The 12,696-nt window shown below is 52.5% G+C and overlaps 2 protein-coding genes across 2 annotated transcripts; both read left to right on the top strand.

The window, feature by feature from the left end:
* The first annotated feature begins 2,506 nt into the window (after positions 1-2,506).
* Positions 2,507-5,045, top strand: LOC120620545 (mastin-like). The gene is made up of 6 exons (XM_039885606.1): positions 2,507-2,524; positions 2,626-2,686; positions 2,874-3,051; positions 3,261-3,532; positions 4,150-4,295; positions 4,383-5,045. The coding sequence occupies exons 1-6, from the start codon at positions 2,522-2,524 to the stop codon at positions 4,584-4,586; spliced, it is 864 nt and encodes a 287-aa protein (XP_039741540.1). The 5' UTR covers positions 2,507-2,521; the 3' UTR covers positions 4,587-5,045.
* A 4,219-nt stretch (positions 5,046-9,264) lies between these two features.
* Positions 9,265-11,879, top strand: LOC120620544 (mastin-like). Its single transcript, XM_039885605.1, has 5 exons — positions 9,265-9,325; positions 9,479-9,659; positions 9,864-10,138; positions 11,445-11,602; positions 11,709-11,879. The coding sequence occupies exons 1-5, from the start codon at positions 9,265-9,267 to the stop codon at positions 11,877-11,879; spliced, it is 846 nt and encodes a 281-aa protein (XP_039741539.1).
* Positions 11,880-12,696: the final 817 nt, after the last annotated feature.

Raw genomic sequence — 12,696 nt, 5'->3', positions numbered from 1 at the left:
CTAGGTGGTCTCCCTAGTAATAACCAGGCCCGCCCCTGCTTATCTCCCGAGATCAGACGAGATTGGGCTTGTTCAGAGTGGCATGGCCGTAGACAGGAAGGCAGTTTTAAACCAAGTACCAGAAGAGTGAGTTGCACTCCTCCCCATCCCTTACTTCTTCATCTCCTCCATCCGGTCTCGATTGTCTGTCATTGATGCTGTCTCCTTCTTTCTTTGCTCTGAGTTGATGCCATTTATTTGTCCTCTGCTACACTATTCCCCGTGGCTGGGGTTTAGGAAGATGGGCACGTAGGCCCGACTATTCAACCCACCCTGCTTCGCCGGAAGGCTACCTGGTTTTTGTTTTGACTTTATGATACCAGCTGCTTAGCTCGCCCCACACTCTGCTCTGTGGCTTCCTGGGACATCCTCACCTGTGTTTTCCTCCAGACAAACTAGGGGATCACTTTGAACGTTCATTAAAATGATCAGATTGGCCTGCAGTTCATGATCCATTGGGGTTTTTGAAGCGTTGATATTTGATGACGTCTCTATTCAGCAACATTGAATGACATTTTATTTCATGTTATTTTCCTTCTCAGGAGAGTGTTGAGATTGTCACGAACTCTGGAACATTCCTTGTGGAGGTCGTTCTTAGCTACTCTCGATAGGAATGTATGGATGCTGCTGTGAAATGAGTCTCTACCATTATGGCATCTCATTATTTATCATTTATTAAAAACAAGTTTCTTCTTCTTCTTCCTCTCCTTATTCATGTTTAAGACATCTAGACACCCTGGGAAACTTAATCTTAAAACTTTCAGTTGAGCCTTTGGCTTTTCTGGGAAGAAAATCATATTATCTGCCAATAATAACCATGAGACTTTTCCCCAAGACCCTCAGATCTCTTGTTTCTGTTTTTTGGTAGATGTGCTCATCATTTTCAAACACTGTCTTTGTCCCCAGGGACTTCTCAGAACCAATGTCTGTCATCAACCCCATCTATCTCCAGGTCTGGCCCAGCTAGTTATCTCCTGGCCTGGGGCTGGGGCACAGGAAGTCTGGGTCTAGCATCAGTTGGGGCCTGCGGCTTCTCACTGACACCTCTGTGACTCGTCTCCTGTCAACTGGGCCCTGAGAACAAGCCTTGCACTCACATCCACTGTCCAGACCAGCGAAGAGGAGGAAGGGAAAGAAGCCCCCGTTCCCACCCAGAGGTCTTGCCCTTGGGCTTGCAGGACTTACTGGATCTGTGAGCCCAGCCCCTCCCCTTCTGGATGCTCACTCTCCACTTCCTGATGGGGTCCCCTGGCTATGTTGGATCATGGTTGTTTCCTACAGAGACCTGAGTGTCTCCTGGGGATTCTGAGTGCCCCCAGAGTAACCAGGATCTTAGCGAGGATGACAGCAACTCCGCCCCCAAGAGGGAATGGCGGATTTCTAGAGATCTGAGTTCATCTGAGTGCTGTTAGCAGCACCTCTTGACAGCCTACTCGCCTGGTTCACTGGGGACAGGGTGGTGGTCTAGGAGCATGAGGACCCCTCCTGCTCCCTTTGCTTCTCCTCTCAAACCATTGTCTGGCCCTATCCCACGCTGGGTGGAAAATGATTCCCAGAATATCACAGGACGGAAAAGTCTGTCTCTGGCTGGGTGGCCTCTGCCTGGGGCTAGAGTCTGGGGACAGGGCTCCATCCAGAAAGCAGGAGATGTGACAGGGGAGCTTGAATCCAGCGCTGTAGGGGATGGCACTCGGGCTCTGAGGAATGTGCAGAAGCCACCCCTGGGGTGTGAGGAGAGGTGATGGGAACTAGCATTAAACTGGCACCTCTCTCATCCTTTGCTATGCATTTTGACAATGTTTGATCATGCACATGATTTATTATGACAGTTGAGCAAATGTACATGGGTCTCCTGGGGCAGCAGGAGGCTTCCGCACAGACTGGGGGCTTCAAACAACAGAAATTTATTCTTTCTCAGTGCTGGAGGTCAGAAGTCTAAAGTCAAGGTGTCAGCAGGTCCCCAAAGGCTCCAGGGAAGGATCCTTCTTGCCTTTTCCAACTTCTGGTGTTGCTGATAAACTTTGGCTCCAGGTCCAGTGAGTCTGTCTTTTTCCAAGGACAATGTGTGCCTCAAAAGTAGACGGGGAACGTTGGAAATGTGGGGCCTGGTGCTTTCTTGTCGCCCAGCTCTTGGCTCAGGTGCAAGCCCCTGTCCTCCATTCCATTCATGCATGCCCTTTCTCTGTTTTGTTTCAGAGCATCTTATTATTTTTTAAATTTTCCACATGCATACTGTCGATTTCGCTACTGATCTACCTCCAGCACCGAGTTCTCTGCTGGGCTCAGAGAAGACACTGAATATTTTTTATTTGACAGATAACCTGCTGGTCATCATTGGTCCTACTGAAGGAATAAGCCCCGCCTCCTCCTATGCCCCACCCCAGAGGAGGGCTGGCTTCCCCCTTGCCTAGTTTCCAGGCTGGGAGGATAAAGGGGCTCAGAGGGGTCCAGGAGCAGAGGGCAGAGGGCAGAGGGACCTGGCATGGTGAGGATGCTGTTCAGACCCCATCCTCTATTCCTAGCCCCCGGGGTCCCTGCCGCAGCTCTCCTCACCCTGGCCCTCCCCTATTCCCCTATCCCCTGCAGATGCTGTGGCTGCTGTTCCTCTCTCTTCCCTGCCTAGGGGGTTCTGCTCCTGTGACCTCAGGTGAGTCCTGACCTCCAAGGCTGTCCTGTCTCCAAAACCCTGACCCTGATCTCTCAGAGGCCAGCCCTGGGATGCAGGGGTGACCCCTAGATGAGAGTGGCCCTGGGGAGGGACTGAGCATGAGGGCCATGCTGAGCTCTGGGCAGGGGTGCCTGGGTCTCTGACGGTTCTTCCTCTGCTTCCCCAGGTCTTGACCCAGGGACTGAGCTTGTGGGCATCATCGGGGGGCATGATGCCCCACCTGGGAAGTGGCCATGGCAGGTGGGCCTGTGGGTCAACCTAATAGGTAACCGATGGAAGCTGTGTTGTGGGGGCTCCCTCATCCACCCACAGTGGGTGCTGACTGCTGCCCACTGCATTCTAGGGTAAGTCCTCACCCTGCTGGCATGGAGTGGGAGGTGAACAGTGTTGGGAGGCATGTGATATGTGCTGTGGGCAGTTCCTGGACTTGGTAGCTGGAGACTCCCTGCAGGATTCAGCCGCCTGGAGTTACCTTGCCTTCTGAAGAAAAACTGGCTTACTTCTTGTTCCTCCGCTTTGGCCTCTGAGAAGCTTCTGGTCTTCTATCCCCCAGGAGAGACTCAGTGCCTTTTAACTTTAAGGTCCAAGTAGGACGAGTGCGATCCTCGGACAATCACACTGTGAAGGTGGCTAAGGTCATCTGCCATCCCAAGTACAACGTTTCACAGGGAGGACCTGGTGGAGCGGATGTGGCACTTCTCAAACTGGTGGCTCCCGTGACACTGTCTAACCTAGTCAAGTGGGTAGCCCTCCCACCAGCATCATTCACGGTACCCCCAGGCAGGACGTGCTGGGTGACTGGCTGGGGTGACATCAATTCCTCAGGTAAGGATCAGGACGATGAGTTTGGGGGAAGATGCAGTGGAGTGTTGGCCAAGCTTTATAGATGAGGCATCAGCTGGGGTTCCTCTTGGGGTCTCCTTTGGATGTGGGAGGTGAGTGGCTCAAGAGGACTTGGTTAAGGAGCAGAGACCAGAGCAACAAGAGCGAAGCCAGACCATGAGCTTTTCTTTGCCTTTACTCTGCACCATGCCCTGCATGAGCCTTTATGTGGACCCCCTGTTTTTGTGGATCTCCCATTCTCCATGTGGTCTTGATGGTGGGATGGAAAACGAAGCAAGAGAACTTGAGCAACTTGCTCAAGGATCCACTATTAAACGGACAAAGTCAAATTTGACACCAGCATCTGCACTTCTTGGGGGAAAGAATTTGCTCTGGGTTTTCCAGATAAAAATATCTGGGGGTAAAATATTCAATTCCTCCATTTCTCTTCTGAGCTTGGTACTCACACTATCAGCCTGGAATGAACCTAGAGATTCAGAGTCTTGGGTAACCCAAAAGGTACCTCTGGGGGCACTGAGGCTCAGCATGTGGTTTAGAGCACATGACTTGTGACTGTCTGCCTGCTCAGGACCAAAGGTTCACATGACTTCTTTCCACAGTGCCGTTGCCCCCTCCCTACCATCTGCAGGAGGTGGAGGTCCCAATTAGGGCGGATGAGTTCTGCAGGCGTCAATACCGCAAGATCAACCGGTTTATCAAGGATGATATGCTGTGTGCAGGGAGCAAGGGCCAGGATTCCTGCCAGGTGAGACCTTCTCAGACCATGGCCTCTGTCCATCACTCCTGCTTGCAGGGACCCTGATTATTGATCATCTGTCTATTCTCTCCACAGGGAGACTCTGGGGGCCCCCTGGTCTGTAACTGGAGGGGCACCTGGTTCCAGGTGGGAGTGGTGAGTTGGGGAGAGGGATGTGGTCTTCCCAACTTCCCCGGAGTCTACACCCGAGTGACATACTACTTGTCCTGGATCTACCGCTACGTCCACTCCTCTCCTCGAGCTATGGGCAGAAACAAGGATGCTGTCAGCATGAGTTGAAGACAAGCCCTCCAGGGTGTTTGGGGGACCTTTACTACTCCTTCCCCAAGGCCAGCTCTTCATTGCACCTAGTGTCCTCCTCCATTTCCCTGCTCTGAGACTCTCCTGCCCCTAAGACCTCCCTCAGCATCTTGTCTCTTCCTTGACAGCCATAAAACAGAGGAGGTACTGTGCCCTGAAGTGGGGCCGGGGTGGGAGGAGCATTCCAGGACCCCTGCCTCCTGACTGTTCTCTGTAGCTCATTAAACTGCATGAAAAGCAGGCTCTAGACTGAGTGTACTTACTTATGGGTGTGGCCAAAGAAGCCTGTGGGTGGGATCTTTCTGGTGGGGATACCCATACCCAGGCTATGGAAGGTGCATAGCGGAGGCATGGGCAACTGTGACTGCAGCCTGGCAGAGGGCAGGTGGGTGCATTCTCTTGGCTGGGGTGGAGGATGAATTTTCTGCCTCGGGTTTGAAACCAGGGCATGGAAGACTGCTCTAAGGACTGTACTGTTTCAGGCCTGGGACTCCCTGCCCTTCATCCTTCCTCCTCCAATTGCAATCAGTATGTAACTGATATTTTAAATAACTCGGACTTGGCAGCGTAAAAGCAGAAAGCATTGTTTTTTGTTGTCGCCACTGCTCTTTCTAACCAGTGTGCCTAATTCTCTTTTTCCAATTTGACCAACTTCTTGAGCTGATCAAAGATGGGATGGAATGTCCATCTGCTCCAACATAGAACTTCAATCTCTCATTCTGAGCAGCTCATGACAAGGCAGAACCTGCAGGGGGCTGGAGACAAGTCCAGTTTCCCCTTCTTCCCTTCCTAAGTTCTCCCACTCTCTCTGCTCCTGGGTCATTGATTGGAGGCAGCCAGAGAGGGGAGATGAAGAGGCAGAACTTCTTCCTCCACTGATATCATTCTCCCAGTGTTGGCGTCCTCTGCATCAGTTCTTCCAGTGGGTGGGAAGGGCCTCCAGTGAACCTGCAAAGCTTCTCTGTTTTGAATCCAGGAAGTGAGAAGTCAGTTCTGAAGGCCGCCCCCTATCCTGAGGCAGTGATGTGTTTGTTCACCGTTCACCGTACATTAAGATTTGGGAGGAATTGTTGGTGCATGGCTGGGATGGGCTCCTGCACCTGCAGATTGGGGCCAGGACACACAGGAGCCCTTTGTGCCTGATGCAGCTTTGTATTGTGGATGAAGGGGCTCCACACCCTTCAGAGACAGGCTGGTCTCTGCAGTCTGCTTTCTGGGATGTGAAAAATCTTTCAGATCTTTAAGGGACCACGTCTCCCTGAGACAAGGGAGAGAGCAGTCCTCTCCTCTGCCTGTGACCTGCGTGCCTGGGGGGAGATTTAGATGAAGCTCCAAGTCAGTGGCTATGGAGCCGCTTCCCCCATGTGCCCAGGGACTGAAGTCTGGATTTCCTGGGAGCCAGGAGCTCTCTAGGAAGACCTTTTACTGGGAAAATGAGGCCTGAGACTCAGCTGGAATGCACCACTCTGCAGATGGCCCTCCTTGGGGGTCTGCCTGGCCCAGGGATTAAGGAGGGGGCTGACATAAACCCAGTCTAGAGATACCCCTCTCAGTAATCCAGGCACATGTTCTACGGGAGTGCCTGCCCTGTCAATGGGGCCATGTTAACGGGGGATGCCAGGTGACTACTCAGGAATCCATGTAGATCTAGTTTACCTTCTGCCTGCCAGAATGGGTGCTGGTATGCTTGCCTTGCAACTGGGTTCTGTGGGATTACAAATCCCTTTGTAGCCGGTGAAAGGGTTTTCCTCCACTGATGAGGGATGTAGTCAAAACTTTAGTGTTTTCAGGATTAAGAATGAGGGTCTGAGAGACCCAGGGACCAGGGCTCCCAAGAGAGGGAGAAGGGTCCTAGGATCTGGTGTTGGAAGGAGGGCTGGGCCTTTGGGGCAATTGGCTGTTTGGGGGCAGAATTGGATGACAGTGCTGAATTGACTGAGCAGGCCTAAGAGAGAAGTGCTTGGGACTAAGAAAGGTGGGGACCCCTTACCCAAGGAGACAAGAAGCCTGAACCTAGGGCTGTGTCCATAGGCATGGCTGCAGGGTAGACCCTGGGACTCTCCCTCCTGAGATTGGGCACAGGGCTCCTGCCCTCTTACCTTGGTTGGAATCACGGCCAGAGCACCTCCATCTCCTGGGCTCAGCCGAGATGCAAGGTGGGCTGGGCCAGGATGCCCAGGTCTCTGAGATGTCTTATGACTGAACCCTGGGCCAGCAGATGTGGGTGGTGGGGGGAGCTGAGCCAGGGCCAAGTCAGTGCCCATGGGGACTCTGGAGTGGGACCTCTTCCCCTTCTCTGGGGTGAGCAAAAGACACCTTCCTGGCTTCTAAAGAAGATTCTATCCAGCTTCTAAAGAAGATTATATCTAGGTCCACGCCTTTCCTTTGAGGTGGAAAAACACACCTCAGAGTCACTATCATGCTTTCTCACCTTGCTAGTGTCCTGGGGCCATTGTAACAAAGGCCCACAGACTGGGTGGGGGGAAACTTAAAACAAAAGAAATTCATCTTCTTACAGTCTGGAGGCCAGAAGTCGGAAATCGAGGTGTCACGGGGCCAAGCCCACTCTGAGGTTCTGGTGGGGAGGATCCTTCTTTCCTCTTCCAGCTTCTGCCTGTCACACAGCCACTTCCTCTGTGTCTCTCTGTGTCCTCACCCCTTCTTACAAGGGCACTTGTCATTGGATTTAGGGTCCCCTCTACTTCAATCTGACCTCGTCTTAACTAACTACATCTGCAACGACCCTATTTCCAAATAAGGTCAGTTTCCGAGGTTTCGGCTCTCACCGGTCCACATCGATCTTGGTGAGAGTATGTGCTAATCAGGCTGTGTGCTCCCAGGAAGGGGAGATCAATCCTGGCAATATTTACTTGCCACATTAAAGATTTAGGAGTCCCACCGTCCAGCACATAGGGGCACCTCCTTCAAAATAACAAACCTACGATGATATTTGCACCTCTCACACGAAGCACCATGCTCCATGCCTCAGAGTGCTGCTCCAGCCTGTGCAGCTGGTGACATGAAAGGCTGTCAGTTCTGAGTGGTTCCCAGTGCTAGAATAGGCTCTACTGCAGGTCCAGGCTGTCTCTTGCACCATAGGACCCAGCAGACACGATGGAGTTAAAGGTATTCGTGGTGGGCAAGCTCCACAGTGGGGAGTGCCAACGTAGGCCCACACCACCTGCATCGAGAAATATTATTGAGATGTAAGTAACATCTTGCGCCTGGGCACATTGAGTTCCTTGTGTCTAGAGGCTAGTGAGCAAGAAGTGCCCCTCTCTTGGTAGGGACAATGACATTGACCACCAGGAAGAGGAAAGGCTGCTGTGTCACAATGGGGGCAGGAGAGATGAGAGGCACTTGCTTGTCTCTTGGTACTCCCTCATCAATTGTGATGGCCTGAGAACCACCCAGCCTGAGAACTCCATGTGATCAGACAGAGCTCAGCCCTCAGGGATGGGGATCTGGGTCTTGCCACCAGGTGAGTGCCAGAGTCCACAGGTAGTAGCCAAGGGAGGACATAGAAATAGATAGTGAAGGGGGGCCTGTTGGCCTCATTTGTACCCTGAGCCTCTCTTTCTGAGCTCTCCTGGGTAGAGAGATCCTTTGTAGTCCTCCAGCAGCTGTCCCCAGCACATGAGGCAGAGGAGGGTAGGCTGTGCTGGACACAGAGATGGGCCTCTAGGTCCCCCTTCGGGGTAGGACTTGCTGACCAGCATCTGGGAGGGCCAGAAGCTCTTTACGGCTGCCTCACCCCATCGTGTCCCTCTTGGCTAATCCAAGAGATTGTAAGGGCTGGCGTTTTGTTCCAGTGAGGGCTAGGGCTGCGGACACTGTGTCTCCCCGTGGGTCGGTCAAGGTGTTGTCAGCCCTGCATTATGCTCTGGCCTTTCCCTCTGCTCAGCTTTGTTTCATCCACCTGCCATCCAAAAACCTCTCCCCAGTTTGTACCCTGCATGTCATACACTGTCTCAGTACCAGTTTCCGGAGAGTTCAGCTTTTAGAGCAAACAGTGTGCTGTGTCCCTCAGCTGGTGGCAGTGAGGGTGGCCATAGGCCACATGCCAGTTAGATGGCGGCAGTGTGGGTGGCAGCCTATAATATTCTAGTCCAATGGTGGCAGTGAAGGTGCTGGCTTGCAATGCTCTCGTCAGAGGGTGGCATGCTCCAGGCCGCCTCACAGAGTTCAGTGGGTTCAGGGGGCTTCCCTGTGGCTAGAGTGGCCTGACACCTGGTGTCTGCTGCCCGCCTCATCCCACCGACTTGGGCCTGGGGCACCAGAGCTTCTTCTAGCAAACCTGCATCCTCTCTACACATTCGCTTCCACTGGCCTGCTTGTGTTTTGCAGCTGAGATCCTTGCAGCCAGGGTGTGGCTGTTGCCAGGTGATAGCCTGGTGGCAGGTCTGCTGGGAAGCAGGGCAAGGGCCCAGCAGGAGCTCTTCAGTGCCTGTTGATCAACTCACCAACCTCAGGACCTGAGAAAGGAGAAGCTTCACTTCCTGTGCTGGTGGATAAAAGGACTCAGAGAGGCCGGAGAGGAGTGGGAGGAGCATCCCATCAAGGTGAGGATGCTCTTGCTCAGACCCTGCTTTCTCCATCCCCACTCTAGGGTCCTGGCCCCTGGTGGCCTCACCCAAGCCCCCGCCTATCCCCGCAGATGCTGTGGCTGCTGTTCCTGACTCTCCCAGGCCTGGGGGGTTCTGTGCCTTTGTTCCCGGGTGAGTCCTGACTCCCCATCTCCATCTTCTGCCTCAGGCTGCTCAGACCCTCAGCACCAGCTCAGGGTGGGATTGATAGATCCACTCCTGGGAGGGACTAAGTGTGAGAAGCCATGCTGGAGTCTATGATAGCACTCCCTCTTTGCTTCCCAGATCCTGACCCAGAGAGGGAGAGGGGTGGCATTGTGGGGACACACAATGCCCCTACTGGGCGGTGGCCATGGCAGGTTAGTATCCGAAGATACAATAAGGAGCTTGAGCTGTGGCAGCACGTATGCGGGGGCTCCCTCATCCACCACCAGTGGGTGCTGACTGCTGCCCACTGCACCCAGCGGTGAGTCATAGAGCCCCATGCCCTTTTGACTGGGAGAATGGGGGCAAGGAACACAGAGAGGTGACAGGAAGTGTATTGTGGGCAGGATTCTGAGTCCAGGGAAAGCTATTATTCTGTTAGTAGCCAGCTCAATTCTTGCTGCTGTGCCAAGCCTAGTCCTGTGCCCTGGTTTCCTCTGAGAAGCTCCTGGTCTCTCTCCTCCAGGGAGGACTTGGAGGCTTGTGGCTTCAGGGTCCAAGTTGGGCAACTGAGACTCTATGATCAAGACAAGCTGACAAAGGTGACTCAGATCATCTGCCACCCCAAGTTCAACCAGAGCCTGTCTGCTGAGGGTGGCGCAGACATTGCCCTGCTGAAACTGGAGGCCCCTGTGACACTCTCTGAGCATGTCAACCTGGTCACCCTCCCACCTGCCTCTCTAACAGTCCCTGTGAGGACGATGTGCTGGGTGACTGGCTGGGGTTACCTCAGACTTGGAGGTAAGGACACTTGTTGGGGTGTGTGGAGATGCTGGGTGGCCCTCTAGATGTATGGTTGTGGCTTTGCTGAAAATGCTGTATTCTCTGCAATTTGGGAGAATCTTTCACCTTCTTATTATGGTAAAATATACATGACAAAATTTTTACCATTTTAACCATTGTTAGGTGTACAAGTTAGCGGTGTTAAGTACATTCACCATGTTGTGCAACCATCACCACCATCCATCTCCAGAACTTTTTCATCTTCCCAAACAGAAGTTTTGTCCCCATTAAACACTAACTTTTCATTCCCCCGGCCTCTGGCAACCATGAACCTACTTTCCATCTTTATGGATTTACCTATTCTAGACATTTCATATAAATGCAATCATACAATGTGTGTTTTTTTGTGTGTCTGACTTCTTTTACTTAGCGTGGTGTTTTTAGGGTTCATTCACCTTATAACATGTGTCAGAACTTTATTCCTTTTTATGGCTGAATAATATTCCACTGTACAGATGGAATATTCTGTTTATCGATTCCTGAATTGATAGACTGTTTCCACCTTTTGGCTGTTGTGAATCATGCTGCTGTAAACCTGTGTGTACAAGTACCTGTTAGAGTACTTGTTTTCAATTCTTTGTGCCATATGCTAGGAGTGGAATTTCTGGGTCATGTGCTAATTCTATATTTGATTTTTGAGGGGGAATTCTCTTGTGAGCCTGAATGTTTGCAAGGCTGGGATTTCATGGTCAGGTTCATGGACACTGGGGACACGGGGCGTTTGTTCTCTGCCAGGCAGACAGGCCCTCCCATGACTCTCCCTGGGACCTCCCTATGCTGAGGTGAGTGTTTGGACCTCGATTGTCCTTCTGAAGATGAGTAAACCCAGGAGTGAAAAGCTGGTGTCTGTCACAATCTCACGGTGTGCAGGTCCCTGAATCAGAATGGGAACCTAAACTCATCAGCTTAGAATAGTTTACTCCCTGTTGTAATGCATTCGTTTGGGGGTGGGTCCTTGATCCATTCCTTTTCCAGGAAAAAAATTCTTGGGAGAACAATGTCTCCTTGGTGCCTATCCTCAGGCATGAGAATCTCAGGCTTTGGCCAACAAAGTCCTGCATCCTGGAACCAAATGGGTTTAGTGGGTGTACGGAAGCCAAGTCCCACTATTAGGCGTAGCTGGTGTAGATGCCAGGGTCAGGGCCCACAGAGGGGCTCCCTGTGCCCTCCACTGATGGCAGCGAGAATGGAAAGAGTACCTGTGTTGTTGGGAAGAAGCAGGAGCCCAGACCGGCCCCGATTCTCAGCCAGCCCCTCCCCACAGTGCCGCTGCCCCCACCCTACCAGCTGCAGGAGGTGGTGGTCCCCATTGTGGGGAATGAAGTCTGTGACCGGCATTACCAGAACTCTTCAAACTACATCGGCCTGATCATCAAGGACGACATGCTGTGTGCTGGGAGCGAGGGCCAGGATTCCTGCCAGGTGAGACCTCTGGCCTGCCACCTGTCCTCTGTCCCCTTCTGGCCCATGGAATGAGACTCAGAAGCTCCATTGCAGTGGCACCTCTGAGTCCTGCCTCTCCCCACAGGGTGACTCTGGGGGCCCGCTGGTGTGTAGCTGGAATTGCACCTGGGTCCAGGTAGGGGTCGTGAGCTGGGGAGATATCTGTGGTCATCGTGACTTCCCTGGGGTGTATACCCGAGTGATGAGCTACGTGTCCTGGATCTGGCAGTATGTCCCTCTTTCCCCTGGACCCTAGATGGGGCCCAGGTGGGGTTCACATGATGATAAGACCCCCCATAATTCTTTTCGACACCTCTGTTTCTTTCTCAATTTCAGGCTTGTCCTCTCAAACCTCCTCACCCTTCACCTCTCATTCCATAGTGCTAAGGCCCTCCTCCTCTCTTGGCCTGTCAGTTTCCCTGACCTTCAGGTGAGATAGAAAGATGCTCTAAAGGCTGATGTCTCTCACAGTGGGGTGGACCAGGGGTAAGAGGCTGGGTCCATGGTCTCCTGCTTACCCTCTGTTTCCTATTAAACTTGGAAAAGCTAGCTTCAGAGTGTGGCTTGGGGTAATGGCATGGACTCAGTGATCTTGGCCGAGGGAGCAGTGGGAGCCTCCCTGAGGGGTCTCTGGGCTCCAGGTCTCCATGACTGGGGGTGGGGAGGTTTTCTGGCTATCATTCCATGTGATGGCATTTCTGGGGGCTCAGGTCCTTGCCCCAGGGTCCCTCCTTTCCCATCCCTCCCTCCCTCACTCCTCCCTTCCTCTTTCTCTTCATTTTTCTTTTTTTCTTTTTCCTCTCCTCCCTCCTTTCCCCTTCTTTCTATTTCTCTTCCCTGATATTCTCTATTCTTCTTCCTCACTCATTCCCTACCTTTCTCTTCCCCTTTCCCTCCTTCCTTTAATTTCCTTTATCAAATGTTCTCAGTGTAAGCAAGGTCTTGGGAATAAGGAGTTCACCGAGGTGGTTCCTGGGCTCCTAGAGCCCACACGGAGGTGAGGACAGACGTACACATGCAGCTGCAGTGAGTGTGGGATGTGGTATGGAGGTGAATACTGTAACAAAGCTGGA

The sequence above is a fragment of the Pteropus medius genome, unplaced genomic scaffold, assembly GCF_902729225.1.
Source record: "Pteropus medius unplaced genomic scaffold, Ma_sr-lr_union100, whole genome shotgun sequence".
Taxonomy (NCBI): Eukaryota; Metazoa; Chordata; class Mammalia; order Chiroptera; family Pteropodidae; genus Pteropus; species Pteropus medius.
Note: the sequence above shows the minus strand (reverse complement) of the source record. Positions and strands in the feature narration are given on the sequence as shown.

Bases quoted from the DNA above. Each gene is read 5' to 3' on its own strand.
- LOC120620545 (XM_039885606.1), top strand. The intron at 2,687-2,873 runs GTGAGTCCTGAC...CTGCTTCCCCAG, and splicing joins TTCTGCTCCTGTGACCTCAG to GTCTTGACCCAGGGACTGAG. The intron at 3,533-4,149 runs GTAAGGATCAGG...TTCTTTCCACAG, and splicing joins GGGTGACATCAATTCCTCAG to TGCCGTTGCCCCCTCCCTAC.
- LOC120620544 (XM_039885605.1), top strand. From the start codon at position 9,265: ATGCTGTGGCTGCTGTTCCTGACTCTCCCAGGCCTGGGGGGTTCTGTG. The intron at 10,139-11,444 runs GTAAGGACACTT...CCCTCCCCACAG, and splicing joins GGGTTACCTCAGACTTGGAG to TGCCGCTGCCCCCACCCTAC. The intron at 11,603-11,708 runs GTGAGACCTCTG...CTCTCCCCACAG, and splicing joins AGGGCCAGGATTCCTGCCAG to GGTGACTCTGGGGGCCCGCT.